Source organism: Xiphias gladius, chromosome 5 (assembly GCF_016859285.1).
Source record: "Xiphias gladius isolate SHS-SW01 ecotype Sanya breed wild chromosome 5, ASM1685928v1, whole genome shotgun sequence".
Classification (NCBI taxonomy): Eukaryota; Metazoa; Chordata; class Actinopteri; order Istiophoriformes; family Xiphiidae; genus Xiphias; species Xiphias gladius.
Genome location: NC_053404.1, coordinates 4,366,538 through 4,386,456, shown reverse-complemented (window position 1 = coordinate 4,386,456; position 19,919 = coordinate 4,366,538). Strand labels below are relative to the sequence as shown.

The 19,919-nt window shown below is 38.9% G+C and overlaps 1 protein-coding gene across 8 annotated transcripts in view; it reads right to left on the bottom strand.

The window, feature by feature from the left end:
- Window positions 1-19,919, bottom strand: part of LOC120789773 (microtubule-associated protein 4) — a 122,068-nt gene that overhangs the window by 83,867 nt on the left and 18,282 nt on the right. For 7 of the 8 annotated variants that reach the window (XM_040126761.1, XM_040126763.1, XM_040126766.1 and 4 more), the window contains exons 2-3: window positions 10,120-10,308; window positions 4,382-4,438 (exon numbers count right to left, since the gene is read on the bottom strand). In XM_040126761.1, coding sequence (XP_039982695.1) covers window positions 4,382-4,438; window positions 10,120-10,306 — 244 coding nt within the window. In that variant the 5' untranslated portion in view covers window positions 10,307-10,308. The remainder of the gene's footprint in view (window positions 1-4,381; window positions 4,439-10,119; window positions 10,309-19,919) is intronic. The other variant, XM_040126764.1, reaches the window with a different exon arrangement.

The window sequence follows — 19,919 nt, the reverse complement described above, 5'->3', positions numbered from 1 at the left end:
CATCTGCATCTGCTGTCAGGATTCAGCTTACGCTCTCAATTCTCTGACCCAGTTACTACTTATTTCGCCTCTGTAGTGCGTCCTCTCTCTGGGGTCTGCTGAAAAAACAATGATAGATGGATCCAACCCACCTAGACAAAGCCAGATGCTCTGTCTACTAAAGTAGGCACGTTGAAAAAAAATTACAATTAATCTCACCTCATACTACTTTTCTATTACTGCTGATATTTTCATATCAGCATGGTGGGAAATCAGAGATAGAAATTAACCAGAACTTACACCGAACATCAGTTCAACAGTATTTCTCTCTATTAGTAATACACACTTACAGCTCTATAACAATGGTAACACAAACTACCCATGCCATGCAAAAAGCCATACAGCAAAGCGGTCAACATGCCAACACAGATGTCTGATTTACATGCAGATCCCACTGTCACCAGCATCCATCCCCACCTAGCCATTCAGTCCTCTCAGTGGAATCATACAAGAATGTGAATATGGCAGTGGGAAGGTTTGACAGCTTCAACCTTCATACATCGCATTTCTATTGACTGGTATTCAGTGGAAAATGGAGGAACAGTTTCACTCAGTGCCAGTTTAATTCCTTAGCAGGTTGGTAACTTGCTAAACAGGGCTGAGACGGTTACCACATTGCCACAATACAACAATACTGTGATGCCTACTGTGAGGTGAGCTCATTAGTGTCACTTTAAGTTAAACTTAGGTTTAAGTTTTTGGCAATACAAACTAACACTTCTTGACACTGCTATTCTCTAGTGGCCAACCACTGAGGTGCTGCTATCACACCATATGCACTTGCATGCGTAGTTTTCGTGAGGTAGCGCATAGGATGAAAAGCATTACATGACAATCCTACACAACAGTTAACTAGAACGCTGATTTTGTAAATTGGAAAACTCATCATCTCTGAAGTCCCAGTAAGATTGAGAGTAGAGTTAGATAACACTGGAACTCAAAGATGCACATAATTAACTTCTCCTCCATTCTTGTGTACAGTGAAATTGGCACCAATGTAACTTCCGCATCTTGTCAATACCACTGGATATACTCATGGAAGTCAGTGCATTTATGGACAAACTTCTGTTTAGTAGATTATTAGCTTTTGTTAACGTGAAGCAATTACAGCTTCCTTAAGCCTCGGTCAACAATGTTAGCATGTACTGACTTGTAATATACAGTAGGTCTACATAAAGATATGGGCAGCCAGAACAGTCCCTGGACATTTGGATGACCTAGATTTTGATGACCTGTTATGTATTATCCTGGTTTTAACTATATTGACGATATGATATAGAACACAACCTATCTGTGTCTTTGATGCCTCTACATTACAGTCTCCGTTTTAATATGAGACTTTCACTTATGGCTGTCCTGACCATATTTTACAATACAATATTTATTTTAATTTTATTTTTTTTCCTTAAATATAAGACTTTCAGTGCACACTTTGGACCTACATCATGAGAGAGGATGCCAGTGTGAATCTTTTGTAGCCTAGTAATGAAGCATTTACAAAATGCCACACTGACAGCAGCACTGTAAAGGTGTGTTCACTGACACAGATGCAACTTTACTTCATTCACCTCTGCTGTTATATTACTGAAACTAACCACTATTCTTGGCTCTGGCTCGCAAAGCCTTCAGTGTTTTGACAGCTGTCCTTCTACGGGCAAAAATCTGGATTTATAGATGACAGGCTACCTATATAGAAATGCCTGGATTTGCTATCTCATGACATCAGTGGCATTATGTTAATTTTCTGGCTGTCCTCCTTGTTTATCATTATAGGCTTTGTTTTGTGAAACAGCTGGAGGCGCCCTTGGAGACTGCCTAGGCAGCCTACGGCTAAAGATGTCCTTGTGAACAGCCACCTTGAGTTGGTCAGATGAAAACCTAAGGTGACAGGCTCTTACAGTTTGGGCAAAGGTAAAATCTCCAATACATCACCAAGGTAAGCTATACTTCTTATTTTGTTGTTGAGCCTGCATCAAAGCTTGTAATAACCTTTGCTCGCAGTCAACTACGATGTAGAAACCCCCCCCAAAAAAATGTTTCATATAAATATATTCATATTCCAGACTCTTTTACTCAGTTTCAACCAATACAGGATTTAAATTTGGGGTAACCACACAAAAGATCTATACTGGCACAGCCGTACTGCCCAGATTGAAGGACTTGCTGTACAAGATTTCAGGACCACTGATCTATTGCTGACATTGTGCCATGCTGGAAGAACCTTGCGAAGGCCAGTTTAAGTTTAATGGCCTCATCATCAAAGACGTCATCACCCTAGAAGCGTTTAGTCTATATGTCAGATCTGTGAAAGACTTCTGCCCCCCCCTGTTTGGTTAATTTATAAATGGGTTAGAGTTCTAACTTTTTAACAAATCTTGAGGGTGAAATGACTTGTGGTAAACAATTTTGTACAATATGTTGTACTTTTCATATACGTGCAGCTGTGGGAGACTACACATACTAATTCATACCCTCATGCAAACTCCTTTCTCTGCCCAAATGCAGAGGAACTACTGCGTGATGACAAAAGTGAAATGAGGAACAGGAGTATGTAAGGAGTATGGATGCTTAGAAATGGGGAAAAAAAGACAGAAAATCTGATGAGCTAATTTCCAAAATGCACCACACATATCTCCTCTGAGTCTGTTTCGGTATAAGCAGACAGCCAGAGGGGAAAATGGAGGATTTGTTCATTATACAAGATAAGCATTCCTCTATAGAGCCGCATCTCTTCTGTGCAGCTAATTATCTACGATATGAGATAACACTAGAACAATTTATTCACATTATAAGCAATAAATGGGGTGCTTAGTACAAGGAACTTGTGCAACTGGGTTTCAATGGCTGTGTTATTTTATTTATTAAAAACAGTGCAGCTGCTACAGTTTCCTGCTGTCAATTAAGAATCTTATTCTTGAATTGATTATGAGAATTAACTAATCAGTTGCATTTCACAACTGATTGAAAATTAAGTCTTTAGTTATTAGCTCTTTTCTGTCTTTTCCTGAGCTGTAGAAAGGCAGCTATACAACTTTCATTGATGGAGAGGTGACACTTTTAATCAAATGTTTAGGGTCACTGATTTCGGCTGCTCGGAACAAAAGCATGCAAGCTTTACAATGAAGTCTCACGCCCCTTCTTGATAGAAGATCAAGGTGATAAGTATGTAGTCTACCTAAGGGCAGTCTACGTCAGTGTTTAAATCCACCTGACAGCTGTAGTTTATAGTTATTTTGTGGATTGACAGTTTACCCAAAAGTATATGTGGTCATTAGATATAATCCACCTGGAGCACCGTACAACAACTATTCTCAAAAAAAAGTAATTTACCTGTTATACTCAAGTTCATTGGTAACTATTTTATTTAAGAAAAATTATGCTGCGTGAACTGCCTCTTACAGCCACTGTGTTTTGGATGTTTATGTGGTCATGGGGTCTTAAATTTCCCTGATGAAAAGATTTTTTTGTTTGTAGAAAAATGAGACTGTCCTGGCAAGGCTCCATGAAATGGCAGTGAGAGAACACACAATTGGAGACCCCACGTTCTGTAAGCTACTACAACGAACAAGCTAATGTCAAAGTGAGGTTCAAATGAAGCGTGGGGTTAGATAGTTGCCCCAAATCAATTCACATGTGGACACACGTGGAAAATGTATTTTTTATTTCGCTGGGCCATGTCCTTGGTATTTTTTGTGAGAATTTGGGGTTTTAGTAACCTGGGCAAGTTTACTTTCTATAAAAAAAATAAGTAAAATTTGCTGGATATTTTAAAGGCTGATTGAAGTATTATTGAAGTATTATTTTGTTGAAAAAAAACATATTTATATTTGAGTACTTGGAGCCCAAAGAAGACGGAGGCTGAATTCCCAACAGAATTCTATTCCTGGCAGTGTGCTGAAGGCTTTAAAATGAGTATATTCCTGTTTTTTTGGCATTCTCCTGAGTTCAACTCCTCAATTTAAACATTAGGAGAATTACAAGAGCAGCAGCCTTGTACTTAAGAGGACCCTGAAAGCATGCTGGAAAGCCATAAGAGCAGCTCACATCCTTCCCTGAAACACCACTAATGATACTAAGGGTGTGTTCTCACACACACACACACACACACACACACACACACACACACACACACACACACACACACACACACACACACACACACACACACACACACACACACACACACACACACACACACACACACGCGCGCGCGTGCGCTCAGAGGTGAAGAAGGAAGTAAACAAGGTTGAAAAGACAAGAAAAGACTTAATGGAGGATGAGGATGACAAGGAGGCCTTAGCAGACTGATTGACAGCTAAGGGCATTGTGGGATATATCTTACCAGGCTTTTGTGCCCCATGAGCTTCCTGCTCTCCATTCTCCAACGCAGTACCCGTGTCTGTACATACACACATACACACAGACACACACACACACACACACACAAACAAGCAAACACATTACCATCCATCTGAGCACTAATGGCTTGACGAGATAGAAAATCAAACGGCACTGTGTGGGTTTGACAAACTTCATCTGGATTTAAATGGAAGCCACTAACCCTGACCTTTCAGGCTTTTTAAATGGCCTCTCGGTATAGTTGTTGTGCACCAGGGATGTGTGTGGCGTGCTGTGTGCCTTTGGGTGTGCTTGTCAATACCACACAGCCGAGCTATGGTCAGGCTATGGGAAGGCAGAGGGCAGCACATATCAGCTGGTGTCAGTGTGGGATGCTGAATCAGGTGACACTGTGTGACATCGGACTGCTGAATTGCCTAGCTTTGCACAGCAAGCACAGCGGACACATCACACACATGTACGAGTACATAACACACAAATAGCGTACTGTATCAAACAAACATCAAATGTAATGACTCAAACACACACCTATACACGTGCAGTGCAGAAATACACATGCACGCAGGCGGTACTGATGTTGGTAAATGGTAAAGGGACTGCTTTTATCCAAAGAGCATTAAAGTTTGATTCTCGTTCAACCATTAACTCACCATTCACACATGGTCTTGCTCAAAGACACTTTGGCAAGCCAGGGATTGAACCACAAACCCTGCGTTTAGTGGACAACCCACTCTATTGCTGAGCCATAGAGGATAAGAATTTTATATCACAAAGCAAGGTCAGCTTAGTCTGGCTCTCTTTGGGATACCTGAGCCTAACATTGGCAAACCTTTATAGCCAGTATCACAAAGCTGGTTATCGAATGGCTCAGTTAACTCTCACTGAAAAAGACCATCATTAGAACCAAGAGTGTAGAACTTAACAGTACCCTATGGAGTTTCCTTGTAAACAAACAAAAACGATTTTTACAATCTGTTTCTGACCAAACACATTGAGTGTAGCTTTGAGACCTAACAAACATGTTGAATGCATTTCCTTCTTTATAAATCATTTGAACAGCTGATTTTTAAAAGATGTAATGCATTGTTTATATCCATGTTTACTGGCTAACACTCTTCTTCTTCACTGCCTTTGTTGGCAAATCGTTGTAGTTTGCACTACCAGGAAACCTAAGCCTTTGCCTAAAGATGGTAGCAGAGTATAGCAACACAGACACACACACACACACACATACACACATTAACATACAGATCAGCATGTAAGCACAGACATGCAAAAGTCCAAGACCACATGCAACACATGCATACACACAGAATGTATGATTCATGTGTGTCCACACAAATTGACATACAGGACACAAATACCACAGAGCACAGGACACTCATCAAACACAATCAGGCATCAGGAGTGCACATTACATGTTCATCAGGGCACTAAAACAGCACCTCTGGTTTCTTAAAAAAAGAAAGAAAAAAATTACTCCGCCTCCTCCGTCTAGCTCTCCTGCTGACAGAGGACAATAAATTGCGGACTGCCTAGCCCTGCTGTTTGGCACTCAGCATGTCAGCATGTCAGCATTTGTCCAAATGCACAAAGCATGCGACAGTTGATCAACGGCAACACCACCCATGGCCCATCCTGCAGCCAGCTGCCACTGATCAGCGCCCACACACAGTCTGGCTGTCTAACCAACGTGTCTGTGTAACCAAAACAGGCCCAGGAGCTGAGTCATGCCCTGTTCACTGTCACTTCCTTTTATCTGGTTATGAGCTCAGCTGTTTATTCGATCAATCTACTGTTTATGTATCTGTTTACTTACCTTCTTATCTACCAGTCTGCATGGTTTCGTTTCTATCTCAGCAAAAGTTTATTGCAGTGCCATAAACTAACCATCTGGGCATTTTGAAAAAAGATTTACATCTACATGCACTACAGTAAATTTTTTAAGCAATAAATGATGCTCATATAAGATAAAAATCCAACACTGACTGAAAACAAGATTGGTAGCTCTCAACCCATTGTCAGAAAAGTAAACAGACTTTATGTTTTTGAAATTTTGCTGACTTGTGGATGGCGAAGTACCACTATTTCTACCCACTATCTGTGACAGCAGCTGTTGTATTTCTCTTACAGATGTTAATTTTTAAGAGAAATACGAGAGAGAGAAGATAGAGAGAGAAATCTTGTGAGGACACTGCTGTTATAATAATACGGGAAAAAAAATGGGTTTTTTTTTTTAGTAGGCGTATGCGTTTTTGTGCAATGCATGTTGTGGTGAAGTATGTTCTGTATCTGTGGAACATTCAAAATGAGTTTTTTTGTACATCTTCACTATCTTGTTAGTAGGTTGTTCTTTGATATCATAGTTTGTTTGGCCAGATGTGCAGAAATGACATTAGTGTATCAAAACTACACTTACGGGAGTCTGTTTGCTAAATAACGCTGTATTCCAACAGGAAGCAGTAGGTACCAGCTAACCAATACACAAGGCAAGTCTGTTCATGAAACACCTGCACAGAGACAGTATGCAAACAAACAAATAATTATCCAAACCTAATTTTATTCTGGTTCTTGTGTAAAATGCAGCATTAATTATATTTAAGATTGCAAAAAGGATGGAAGGTAGACTGATATGTTTTACTAGTTTTGTTATCTCCAGTTCTGTTCTGCCTTACTGTCTATGCTATGTCATGTTTGGAAAATGTCATGTTACAAAACCAAATCGTAATTTTACCATGAGCCTGATCTTAATAAAGTGGGCCTATAGTAAAATGCAATTACACAGGAATACAATCAATACATTTGCTGTGGCTCTTTCAAAAGTTTATTCGATTAACAGGAAAAAGGGGGCATTTCAAACTAATTCCTGAGCCCAGACAGAGATTATTAGTCTGCAGTATCCATCTTTCCATCTCTATATAAAACCATGAGACCATCACCTTTTTCTAAATGCACAGAAAAACCTGTGTATGATGTAGCACAGCTACATGGCCACCAGCTATAATACTGGTTCCAATGCTATGTGCCAAAGACCAAACATATTAAAACAGAACTTGTTTGTTCTGAACTTTCTTTGTTGATTGAAAACGTCATTGTTGTAGAAAAAGTCCTAAAACCTAGCATGGCATCATCGGTTTGACACTGCTTTTGAACGCAAATGAGTATAAAGGAAATGTGACACCCTCATTAATTACTGTATTGATTCTTTCATGTTCCCCTCACAGCAAAATAACATGATATGTTTAATATGTAGCTGATAACACATTGGCATGCAAAGCCCATGACCTGCTGCTATTTAACCCCGCAGATTGGTCAAGGATACACTCTTGTTTCCATGAAGGGCCTTAGACAGTTTTAGTGGGGTGGGTTATCATTATACATACATGTAGACCTTGGAACTGAACTTTGAACATCTTCACTGGAGCAGACAGAGTATTTGCACAGTAACTGTTCAGAGCAGAGAGCCAACTTCCTGTTTAGTCCCAGTCAACTGGGATATTCAAAGCAGTGACCGCTACTCTGCTAATCTTAAGGCTACTATCTTCCCTGTGGCTGAATGACACTCCAGTAGATCAAAATGGCAGCCAGTATCCAGCGGTGTCCGATACTATCAGTCATTCAGGAGCAGCCGCATTTCATGTTACATAACATGCATACTCATTCCGTTTACGATAATGTAGATTACATCTACATTATCGTGTGTGTTTGAGGAAAATTTAAATCAAAGACTGACTGCCTTTAGTATTATAAATACAGGAATTTTTGTGGAGTTTTACATTTTTTATCAGTTTAGCTCTCATTTAAACCTTCACTAAGCAATATTTTTTTTATTAAAAACTGTTTAAATTACAATGTGTAATGTGAGAATGTGAATCTGAGATCACTCATAGAGACGAACACACAGACTTATAACTTGACTCCGCTAGCTTTATGGCGCTAATATCCAGTAGAAATAGTTAGCATCTTTTGCTAGCTCATTGGTTGTCCTCTCTACAAAATTCACTCTCATCAAGCTCTTTCCAGCTCCAGCAGGAAGCTGTTCAGTAATAACGTTCCAGTAAATCCAATGTACACAGTAAACAGCAGACAGACAGAGTTAGCAACTAGCTGGCGAAAACAGTGAAGCATTTCTCAGGAACTGGTGGAAAGCGAGATAGAGCTAAATGAGAGTGGATATTGAAGTTAAAATTTGCCAGGTTACCAGAAATAAGACTCCAATGAATGCTAATGTTTCTCTGTGTTGCTGGATGTGTAAACAGGCAACTGCTAGCTAGTATAGAACATCATTATAAGGTAATAACATGTCAGTGTTGTGTTTTCAGCTTGCTCCATTGCCATCAAATAGCAAAATAAATAAATAAATAAATACATACATTATATACACATACACATATATACACATACATACATATATACATACATATACATATACATACATATACATACATATATATACATATACATACATATACATATACATACATATACATATATACATATATATACATATATACATACATATACATATATACATACATACATATACATATATACATATATACATATATATACATATATACATACATACATATACATATATACATATATATACATATATATACATATACATATATACACATATACACATATATATACATATATACATATATACACATATACACATATATATACATATATATACATATACACATATATATACATATATATACATATATACATATATATAAATATACACATATATACATATATACACATATATATACCTTCTATATATTTTCTCACTTATCACTAAAAAATATCAACAGATGAGACTTCTTTTGGCAACCCTTTACAATGGATGAATGAATGGATTTTTTTTCCTCAGTTGCTCAAAGTATTTAACAATTACCACGGAAAACCTACCCAAATATGTCTCTAAAAAGAAACAATACTGTGTTTTGAAATTTTCATTGTTTTGAGCACCACAAACAAAAGTTACCCCCAGTGTTTTGGCGTGAAAGCAGCAATGTCAATGGTGGATATCTGTTTTGGTGCAAATATGTTTTCTTGTAATTGAGTTAAACTGACACTTTAAATTTATCATATTGTTCATTTTACTGTCAGTGATCAATGGGAATGACTTCTGAGCACTCATGTTTTATCTATTTTTGAATTAGAATTTTTTAAACATGTAGAATGACATTAGGATCACAATTTAAAGTGCTGTATATTCACTTGTCTGTGTTTCTCTTTGCTCAGTAGCTCAGCTAGTACAGGTAACCCGGTAGTTGGGAAGGGACTTGGGGTGGAGTTATTGGTGGTATCAAAGATCTGTCAACAAAGCCTGCTTCTGACTTCGTTTCTCTTTTCTCCTCTTTCTCTGCCTCTTTATCCTCATGATCAATTCTCTATCTGCCACCTAGTTTTCGTCTTCTTCTGATCATAAATACAAACAGAAGAGAGGGGAAGGACGTGACTCGTAAGGACACAACAGTTTACTTTGTCTTTCTCTCAATAAACTCTTGTCCTTGTTTACGGGAAACTAAAGTGCTAAAAACATCACTGCTTCAAAGAACCCAATCTTCTCAGTATTGAACTGACATAATCCAGCACAGTTGGCAGTGTCCAGCATCCTCAATGACTCCTATTACTGTGCTCATAGTCATGATAAATAATATCTAATTTACCCACGCTCTACTGTCACCTTCATATCAATCTCACCTGCCCTAGTGTCATCGTTGTCCAGCAGGGGGATGTAGTCTGTCTTTCCCACCGTCTCCCCGACCTGATCGTCAAAGGGCTCTGCCTCCAGCTGAGCCACAAAGTCTCGCTCCACCAGGCTCTCCGGGCCCGGCTGGGGAGCGCTGTCTGTCAGCGCGTCGCTTAGACTCAGGTCTAACTCCGCCATGACTGCACAGAAACACAGAAACACCGGAATAAAAAAGGGCACAGCAAACACCTTGCCACTTGATGACTAGTGCTGCCAAACTCTAACCTAAACAAGTTACAAACGTAGGTGCACATGAACACAATTATGATAGGTATCACTCATCTAATCACTGCAATATTTTCTCGTCTATCTAATCATAACTATAAAATTACATTAGAAAAGGGTCATTTTGGTTTTAAACTTCATTTATTTGAATGTAAATTTCAGGGAGATTGTAGTAGACTTCTGGGAAATGATCACCTTGAAATCATGGGGTAATCTTAGTCCTAACTATATGCTGAATTACAGCAACAAAAATGCAACTGAAGCAATGGCTATATGTAACTTTGAATGTCTAAAATAAACAAAATATAGCCCAGTTTTAACCTTAACCCCTGACATTTATTAATATTTAAATATGTTTTTTAAACATTTAAATCACTAAAATCATGGTTATTGAGTCACGGTTGTTATAGTGTTAACCAGTGTTGACCAGACTTTATATAACTGGAAAAGGAGAGAAAGAGACAGACACTGAAGCTGAGAGATTTAAGATGTGGGAACCGGAGATAAAATAAGGAGGAACACAGCACAAGTAGAAGAGACAGAAAGAGATGGAAATAGAGAGGAGAAGTGGTTAAAGGAAGTGAGAGGGCAAGATCCCTTTTAATCCAAGTCCCACGCAATGACAACAGACGACCAAAATTACAGCCTTTTGCATTATTTGTGCCTTGGAAACTTTAAATCTGACAAGCATGACAAACAAAATGACTAAGTCTATTTGTTTTTTGGGATCAGTAGAAAATCTGATCTCAACTGAACATGTTCAGGGTTAGGGTTAACCTGCAGGGCCGCATGTTTGTATCCCGAGGAACAAGATCGGAGGACCCTGTGATGGCAGGCATTCATTCTGCTGAAGTGCCCCTAGGCAACACACTGAATGGCCACAAGCTGCTAGGCCTGAGCCTGATCTATGACCTTTCTAACCAAAACATCTAGACAAAACATACCTTTTAAATCACTGATTATAACCTAAACATAATACCACTGTCTACCACAGGGAGGCACAGTTTGAATTGGGATTTTGTTTCATGAAAGAAATGCATGACTTGGGATAACACAGAGGCACAATCTGTACCTAAACATGGACTCAGACACAAAGAGACACACATCCAAGCAGTCATCGGCTCATCTGGGAGTTCAGCTGACCAATGGCCATCGAGGGAATTTGCAGAGTCATGTTGTGTCATCTTCCAACTATAATGCCAGATTATCCTCGGTGCCAGCCACAGCCAGCCTTTCTCTGCTCTTCAGACAGTCTCTGTTTATCCGATTTATTTCATCTCCATTATACAATTCTCCTTCCATAATCTACGCTAAACTCTTCCGTCTTCATTAAACTTACTTCACTCACATTGTTGAAACGGCAGGTTAGGGTTCAAGGTCCTGCTCAAGGGCAATAAAGGAGAACGCATTTGCAGCAAAGAGGCTCAATCAAGAGACCTTTGAGTTATCGCAGTTTCGTTTCTATCTTGCTGCCCTGCCAACAACACTTGAACCTTTCTTTCTCAAACCGCATCCACCACCATAATATATCAGTGGATCTAAACCCAGTCACTGAAGGAACATGCAATCACATTTTCATTAAAAATACACTCTTTTGCAATCAAAAGCCATAGATTTTTTTTCCTTAGGTTTGAAACCTGATTTTTTACTAAAAGTTTTCCAAAGACCAGTCACTATCCTCAAACGGAGGCAGTCAAACCTCAAATACAACTCCACAGCCCCATCTGCTGGATTATCCATTCACTTACTACAAAGAGAATAGGTACAGGTATACTGAAAAAGTATTTTTGTGTACATCTGGTCATATAATTGTGTACTGGGGTTGTTTTTCATGATTCGGAAGAGGTTATTAACAAATTAATGAAATGTACCACAATCCAGACAATATTTTTAGAAATATGTTTGTACTCATTGGACTGAGATGCACTTTGGAGGTCAAACACGCTGTATAAAATTCACCACTTAACTGGCAATATCTGCCTAATACAAAAATACGATCTAGGGCAAACCTTAAAGGAAATTTAATGTTAAACCAACAATGAAAATTTAGACCAAAGTGTTCTTCCCACTTTGTGTCAGCAGTTTGGAGAAGAACCTTTGCAGTATCACAAACACAGTGCCCCTGTGCACAAAGCCAGGTCCATAAAGAAATTATTTTCCCAGTTTGGTGTGGTAGAACTTAACTGGTCTGCACATAGCTCTTACCAGAACCCCATCCAGCACCTTTGGGACGGACCAGAACAGGCCAGGCCATGTCATCCAAAATGCGCACTGGACGTCACTAACCCTGGATGTCCATGGATAAAGTTCCGACAAGTCTCCATGCTAGTTCCAGTGTTCAATGGAAGTGTTTCAGAAGTGTTGCAGCAGCACATTTCCAATATAGTTTTGAGTTTGTCCGCTGACATTTTTTGCGTTTTACAAGCATACTAAATAATACTTTGGCAGCTCATTTATGATCAATGTGTTTGACATATACTTTGCATTTTACTTGTTTTCATTACCGTACACGGCACCCCATCTTACTGTTATTTTGTTATGGTATTTCCTGAATAGTGTATGTTAGCATAAGAGAAACTGTAAATTACACTCTCTTTATTCACAGATTTTGTTGAGGAGAGTGACCTAAACAAACATGAAAAGCAAGTCAAAGATAATAAGTAATGAAGCCATCACTAAGTATTTAATTCATGTCAACTGCCAATAGAGGCAGGCATTTATATACGTTAAAGAGAGACTTTTATGTTTCAGAGCCGTGAGCTGCTCTGACAAAAATAGCTTCAGAGTGTTAAGAAAGTATAGAAAAGCGGAATGTCTCCCGCAGCTACAAAGGAGCCAGAACGCAAGACAACTGCATCCAGCAGAAAGTGGAGGTTTTGCTGCTGTGAGTGAATTGGAGCAAATCACTTCAACGTGGTTCCAAAATTTGCTGGAACGTAGATTAATGCACATGATTTTGAAATGAGATTTTCAACGATGACATGTGTGTAATGTTAAGGTGTGCACATACTTTTGGCCATGTAGATTATGGTGAACCAATTCTTAAAACGTTGTCACAAAAAGTGGAGAGTTGTTGTATTCCCCTTGTACCACAATCTTATTGTATTTATTGGTCATTCAATTTTAAGCACCCTGTTAGACACAGTCAGTCTACGTCAACTAGACAAGCGGTCAAACAATTACACAATCAACCAAATCAGATACATGGACTGTCATCCAGTTATCCAGTTAGCCAGTGCTCAGACATTCAGTCAGATATTGAGTTAGTGAATCAGTCAGCAAATCAAATATAAACTACATAAAGTTTTGGAATCTGTACTTATAATGAACAACTGGCAGTTTCTGAAGAAGCAATATATATATATAACCTGTACGTAGGCATGCACATTTCTTGCCTGACTGCCAGTGTATAAGCAGCAGTAAATGAGCCCCCAGTGCTTAGATCAGGGTGTGTCGCAGGAAGACCATTGCCTACTGCCTCAACCACAAAGCCATGCTGGTCAGAGACACTGCCCCAGTTTCCATATTTAAACCCACATCGTCTGTATGCGTGTTTATTATACCCTATGTCATCGGTGCCAGCTACAGAGTAAGGAGGATGATTCATGTCACCCAGTCTACCAACCTATTTGATAAAACACAGGGTAAGACCAATCACAGTCATCTGAATAGCCGACAATCTAGTTTTGTTTGTTCCTTTTCAGAGGTTCTTAAGTGGGTCCCAGTATGACCACAGAAGCATAACCTTCTCATCGGCCTGGTTCTACACTGGGATGGATTTGGATTTGGGCTGAGAAGGTCATAAACTCCAGGATCTTTTGACGCTGGTGAGGTTTGAGCTGAGCTCCTGTTTTCCACCTCCTGCTCACAATTGTGTTGTGGCCATTCAGAAATAATCTGGATTCAACAAAGGAAGGAAATCCACGGAAAAGGCAGTTTCTATTGTGTTGTCTGCTAACAAATGTTCGAATGTACGTGTGGATTAGTCGTCATTTATGTGTGTGTGTGTGTGTGTGTGTGTGTGTGTGTGTGTGTGTGTGTGTGTGTGTATACACCCATATGTGTCTATATGTGTGTGCTCACGGGCTAGTGGGTGTGTCCCCTCCGGCTGCCAAAATAAGAGAGGTGAAGGTTAAGCCCCTTTTTAATCTGCTAAAACACACCACTATTGTGTGTAAACAAAAAAGAACCATGACAAGCAAACATGGGGATGATTAAGCTGCAGAAAGAAAATAACTTAAGTTACCTGACAGATCACAAGGCATGAAAATATTAGAGACAAGGGCTGAACAGTTTGACGATAGTATCTAATTGCAATTCTTGAGGACAATATTGCAATTACAATTTAAATTGGATTTTTTTTTTAATTTATTATACAGGCTTTTATTTGTACCATTATTATACAAAGCATCATACAGCTCTGGACCACTGGAGACCACTGCCATTTTTTCTGAAATCACCATCTCTACATGTATGGCAGCCATTCCATCCCAGTGTCTGTTGAATTCCAGCACAAGCACACCTCATTCTACTTAGTGAGGTACTGATTAGGTGATCACCTGAACCAAATCTTATTTGACGAGGAAAAGTATAAAAACCACTGCAGTGGTCATCACTATCCTCTTGCAATAGGACCATCTGGATCCCAAAAACAGTGCTAGTAGTACCTCAAAAGTAGCTGGAATCAAAAAATAACTACTGACCATGCCAAAGGAAATGTTTTGAGTGAGGAAAAGAAGGGTTCAATTCTGGCTTTATTGGCAGAGGGATAGAGTGAGCGTCAGGTTGCTTTCATCCTTAAAATTTCTATGACAGCGGTTCATAAGAACAAGGTCAAGCAGCAGACATTGGGGACAACAAAACGACACTCCACTGACCGGGATGACCGTCAACTCATTCGTATGTCACTCAGCAACCGTAGGATGACATCAATTGACCTACAAAAACAATAGCAAATGGCAGCTGGGGTGAAGTTCACGGCGAGGACGGTTCGAAACAGGCTCCTAGGGGAAGAACTCAAGTCATGTAAAGCTAGAAAAAAAGCCCTTCATCAATGAGAAGCAAAGTAGAGCCAGGCTGAGGTTTGCAAAAGACCATAAGGATTGGACCATAGAGTACTGGAGTAAGGTAGGAAGAAAACTTGCTTCCTTCTGCTCTGACAATGTTCCCCAACTCTGAGGATTGGTTTTTCCAGCAGGACAATGCTGGAAACCTCTGGAATTTGATCAAGAGGAAGATCGATGGTCACAAACCATCAAACAAAGCGGAGCTGCTTGAATTTTTGCACCAGGAGTGGCATAAAGTCACCCAACAGCAATGACTGGTGGAGAGCATGCCAAGATGCATGAAAGCTGTGTTTGAAAATCAGGATTATTCCACCAAATATTGATTTCTGAACTCTTCCTTAGTTAAAACATTAGTATTGTGCTGTTTTTTTAAAAATGAATATTCACTTGTTTTCTTTGCATTATTTGAGGTCTGAAAACACAATCTTTTTTTTATGACCATTTGTCATTTTCTGCAAAAAAAAATGCTCTAAAGGACTGTGGTTTTTTTTATTTGGAATTTAGGGGGAAGTGTTCTCAGTAGTTTTTAGAATAAAACAAATGTTCATTTTACTCAAATACATACCTATAAATAGTAAAATCTGAGAAATTGATAATTTTGCATTGGTCTCTTAATTTTTTCCAGAGCTGTATCTTGGATCTAGACAACATATGAATCCAATATAAAATACTGCAGTAGCTTGTTGCTGATGTCTTAGACCAATCAGAGAAAAGTGAACTTACTGAGTAATCCCACCTTTTTTCTTCTACATTGTCAAATTTTAGCCAACAGTTATTAGGAAATTACATAAGTGGTATACCTGACATTACTGAGTACTTTTTCCATATAATCCTGATATTCAAAAGTGTTATATCCATCAAAAACTGCAATAAAGTTGGCCAGTTATTGCAATAGTAACAAACTGCTACTAAGTCAAGTCTGACAATGTTTTGCTAATGAACTAACTACCCCAAATTTAATGAAACGGTTGACAATTCTGCACTCGGGCTGTTCAAGTTAAGATTAACCTTAGCTTCACAGACTGACAGGATAGACTACGTCACTGCCTCAAAACTTGGAAGACTCATTGCAGAGCTTTTAAAGGTCATGATAGCTTAAAAAAGAGGATATTTTGAGGTTTTGGTATATCTGTTCACCATGTTTCACATTCAACAACAGCCATGCTGCCAGGTAGCTAAGCGTCTGAAATTGACCTGAGGTTATCAACCAGACTGTTTATGTGGAAAAATAAAGACACTTGTTTTTTCTTTTATGAAAAATAAAAGAGCAGGAAAATCCAAACTGGAAGGGTCTTTGTTAAAAGTTTTACTTTCTTCATGTTGATGTACAGCACGTATGATGGGTTGTACTTTCTTTTGTTATTCTGGTCTTTATAAATAGCTTACGTTACTTATCGGTGTGTTTTGGAAGGAGTCGGAAAAGGATATGATTGGGTCGGGATTCCTACAGACTAAGGAGCCAAACGTTAACCAGGAGCCGCACATGGTTAGTGCGGCTGCAGATCTTGATGTTGAAAATTTCATGAAGCATGTGCTGGGTCTTTGGACAGGCCATAATTACATAATTGTGAAGGTTTGCCGGCTTGCACGTGTTTGCAGAGCCCGCAGCTGGGAGCGTGTAGCCAGCTTAATTCCTTTTGTGCCATTTCATCAATACAAGCAAATGATCTGAAGAAGTCATTTGGAGGCATGAATGATGACTTATAGTGACATCATTTCACCTGTTTAATTAAAGAAAAGATTCTCTAGTAACGTGTCAACATTGACAATTTTTAAACTGAGAGACTGGTGGGTAATCTAAAGCTTGTTTTCACATTTTTCTCCTGACTTTCTATCACTGGAGGAGCTTCTAAGCTGTTCTCGTTGCAAACAGATCTTGTTTACAGTAAACCTTAGCGGTCTTAGTCTTTTGGATAAATGCGCATAGAAAAACTGGATGATCGATTTATCCATACATCCATCCATTAGCTATACCGCATATCCTTTTAAAGGGTCGCAGGGGGCTGACACTGGGCGAGAGGCAGATCGATCACAGGGCTATGATCGATTTATACCAATCTGCAATCTTTCACCCAAAAAAAAGGGTGTTTTTGTTGAAGAAATTACTAGAAGATGAAAACAATGAGCCTTAATCATACAGTGCATGTCCACAGGACCAGAAAGCATAGATATTGCAGGTGCAGAGTTAGGATGATGGAGTGAATGACTGAGCTAGCTAGTATCTTTTCCCCGGTGTAACATTCCTAAAAAAGTAAGAGAAAAGTGAGAGGTTCACCCTGTGTCACACAAAGTGTGAGATCACTTCCCTGAAGTGCTGCACAGTCATCATCATACCCAAAATGATATGCTTTTGCTGCTGGAAGGAAGTGACAGACCAGTCTGCTGTTAGGAGCTGTGGATTTTGACAAAATCCGACTGCAAAACTTAAAATTGGCAGTTTCAATGTCAACAATTGCCTGCCTCCAACTACACCAACTCTATTACTTTATGGGTTTGGGCAGTGAATGTAGAATGATGATCACTGTCCAAGGACAATGTGTGCCGTAAAACAACTGCAGGGCAGTTTAATATCCTTTCTTTACCACTAAATGGCAATATTTTTTATTACAGCTTCAAAAATTTGAGGTCTTGCTGTTGTTTTTTTCACATCACCTTGCACTTTATGAATCTGTGATTAACATGTTCCATTATTTTCTGACATCTCTTACTGCATTGGAGCACCGTGTGCACAGCAGTACAATACAGTGGTTCAGAATTGAACTAGGAAGTCAAACCTACGAAAATAAATAAAAATTGGTTTATATCTGTTGGCTGATTTTTTTTTTTTTTAACCACAACTTGCTCAGAATCATTATTTAGCACAATAAATATTTGTATCGATGAAATGATACCCAGTAATGTTGACTTCCTGTTTAGCCCCAATTCCAACCACAAGCTAATGTATTCCAGTCATTACTTCTGCCTGCTTCACACTGCATTTGGAGGTATTTTTACTGCAGATAATAGCTTTTTGTCCTGTTGTGACCCTGAAATAATATGTAATGCACCCATTACACATTATTTTAAAAATCCTTATGAAAATGACAGAATAAAAAAAACTTTTGTCAAAAACTTGCCAAATCTTTCACAACATAGAGTGAAATATTAATTAAAAGAAGGAAAAATTGAAAAATGTGCCTCAGACAGATATCTTCAGTGACCTCGTTAATGTTTCAAAATACGCACAAGGAAAGAGAACATGAATGACTGAGGTTTTTTCGAAGATGGATATATGTATAGTCATAATAATTGGGGGTTTCCACCATCTACAATATTATCTCACTGCTCACTAGGGGATATTTAATAAAACTATACACAGGACTCAAAAGTAGTTGCATAGATGTATTATGAGTGTAGTGTGTAATATGTATTAAAGCAGACAGCCTCAACATGGTCTGGAAAAACAAAGTGTTCAGTGGCCTGGGCTTGAAGCCACTGTATGGAAAACTCATCTCTGATGTCACTTTCTAAGAGGGGTGTGACACTTCCTCTAAATGCTCAGCTTACTCAGTTACCATGCTAGTGGGTGTGTACTGTAGAAGAGTGTGTGTGCGCGTGTGCGTGTGTTTATGGCTCTATGGTTGTTGCTACTGGCTTCTCCTCTTCCTGTCACTTCAGAGAGACCAGGTGAAATACTGACTGAAGAATTAGATATTTACAATTATACATATTCTTCACTGTTCTAAAATCATCAAAATGTTACTAGAAGTCTGCAGTTATGTTGTAACGTTCCTGAAATAACTGGCACAGCAAGTTATGATTAATAGAAATAATATCTACCAGTAACAACATAATCTGGATTAATTTTCATCATTATGTAAGATTAATGTTCTCTTGGTGATTCCACACACTCCTGCTCATCTGTCTTTACCTTACGTGTGGAAGCGGGTTTTCGCATGTATGTCTTGTTTATCACTCATCACACCACTTTATTTTGTGTGTGTGTGTGTATTAGAGGCCATTTCCCCTTTTTTTTCAGCAGCAGCCATGCTTCTTATTTAGTTCCAGTTTATATACAGAGACAGCTGACAAGGGACTTTTAGACCTTAACCAGGTCTGTCTGTCTGTCTGTATGTCTGTCTCTCTCTCTCTCACACACACAAACACCCACACAGGACCTGCTTTGTAATTAAAACTACTTTAAATAGCTCAGCAAAACTGGTTCAGAAAACTACCTCAGAAACCAACAGAATCTTTCAGACTACAAGCTGGACTTCTAGTTTGATGCTGCAGATTGGGTGTGTGATCTCCAGCAAAATCCTTGTTACTAAATCCCCCTAGCTAGACGGTTAACCAGGTAATCATTAAAAGAAACCATTTCTCACTTTGCTGCGGACTATCTGGTCTCCTTTGCTTTACCAGTTTGGCAAGCACTAGTCTGTAAGATTTTAGCTAGTACTAGTTGTTTCTCTGTTTCAGTT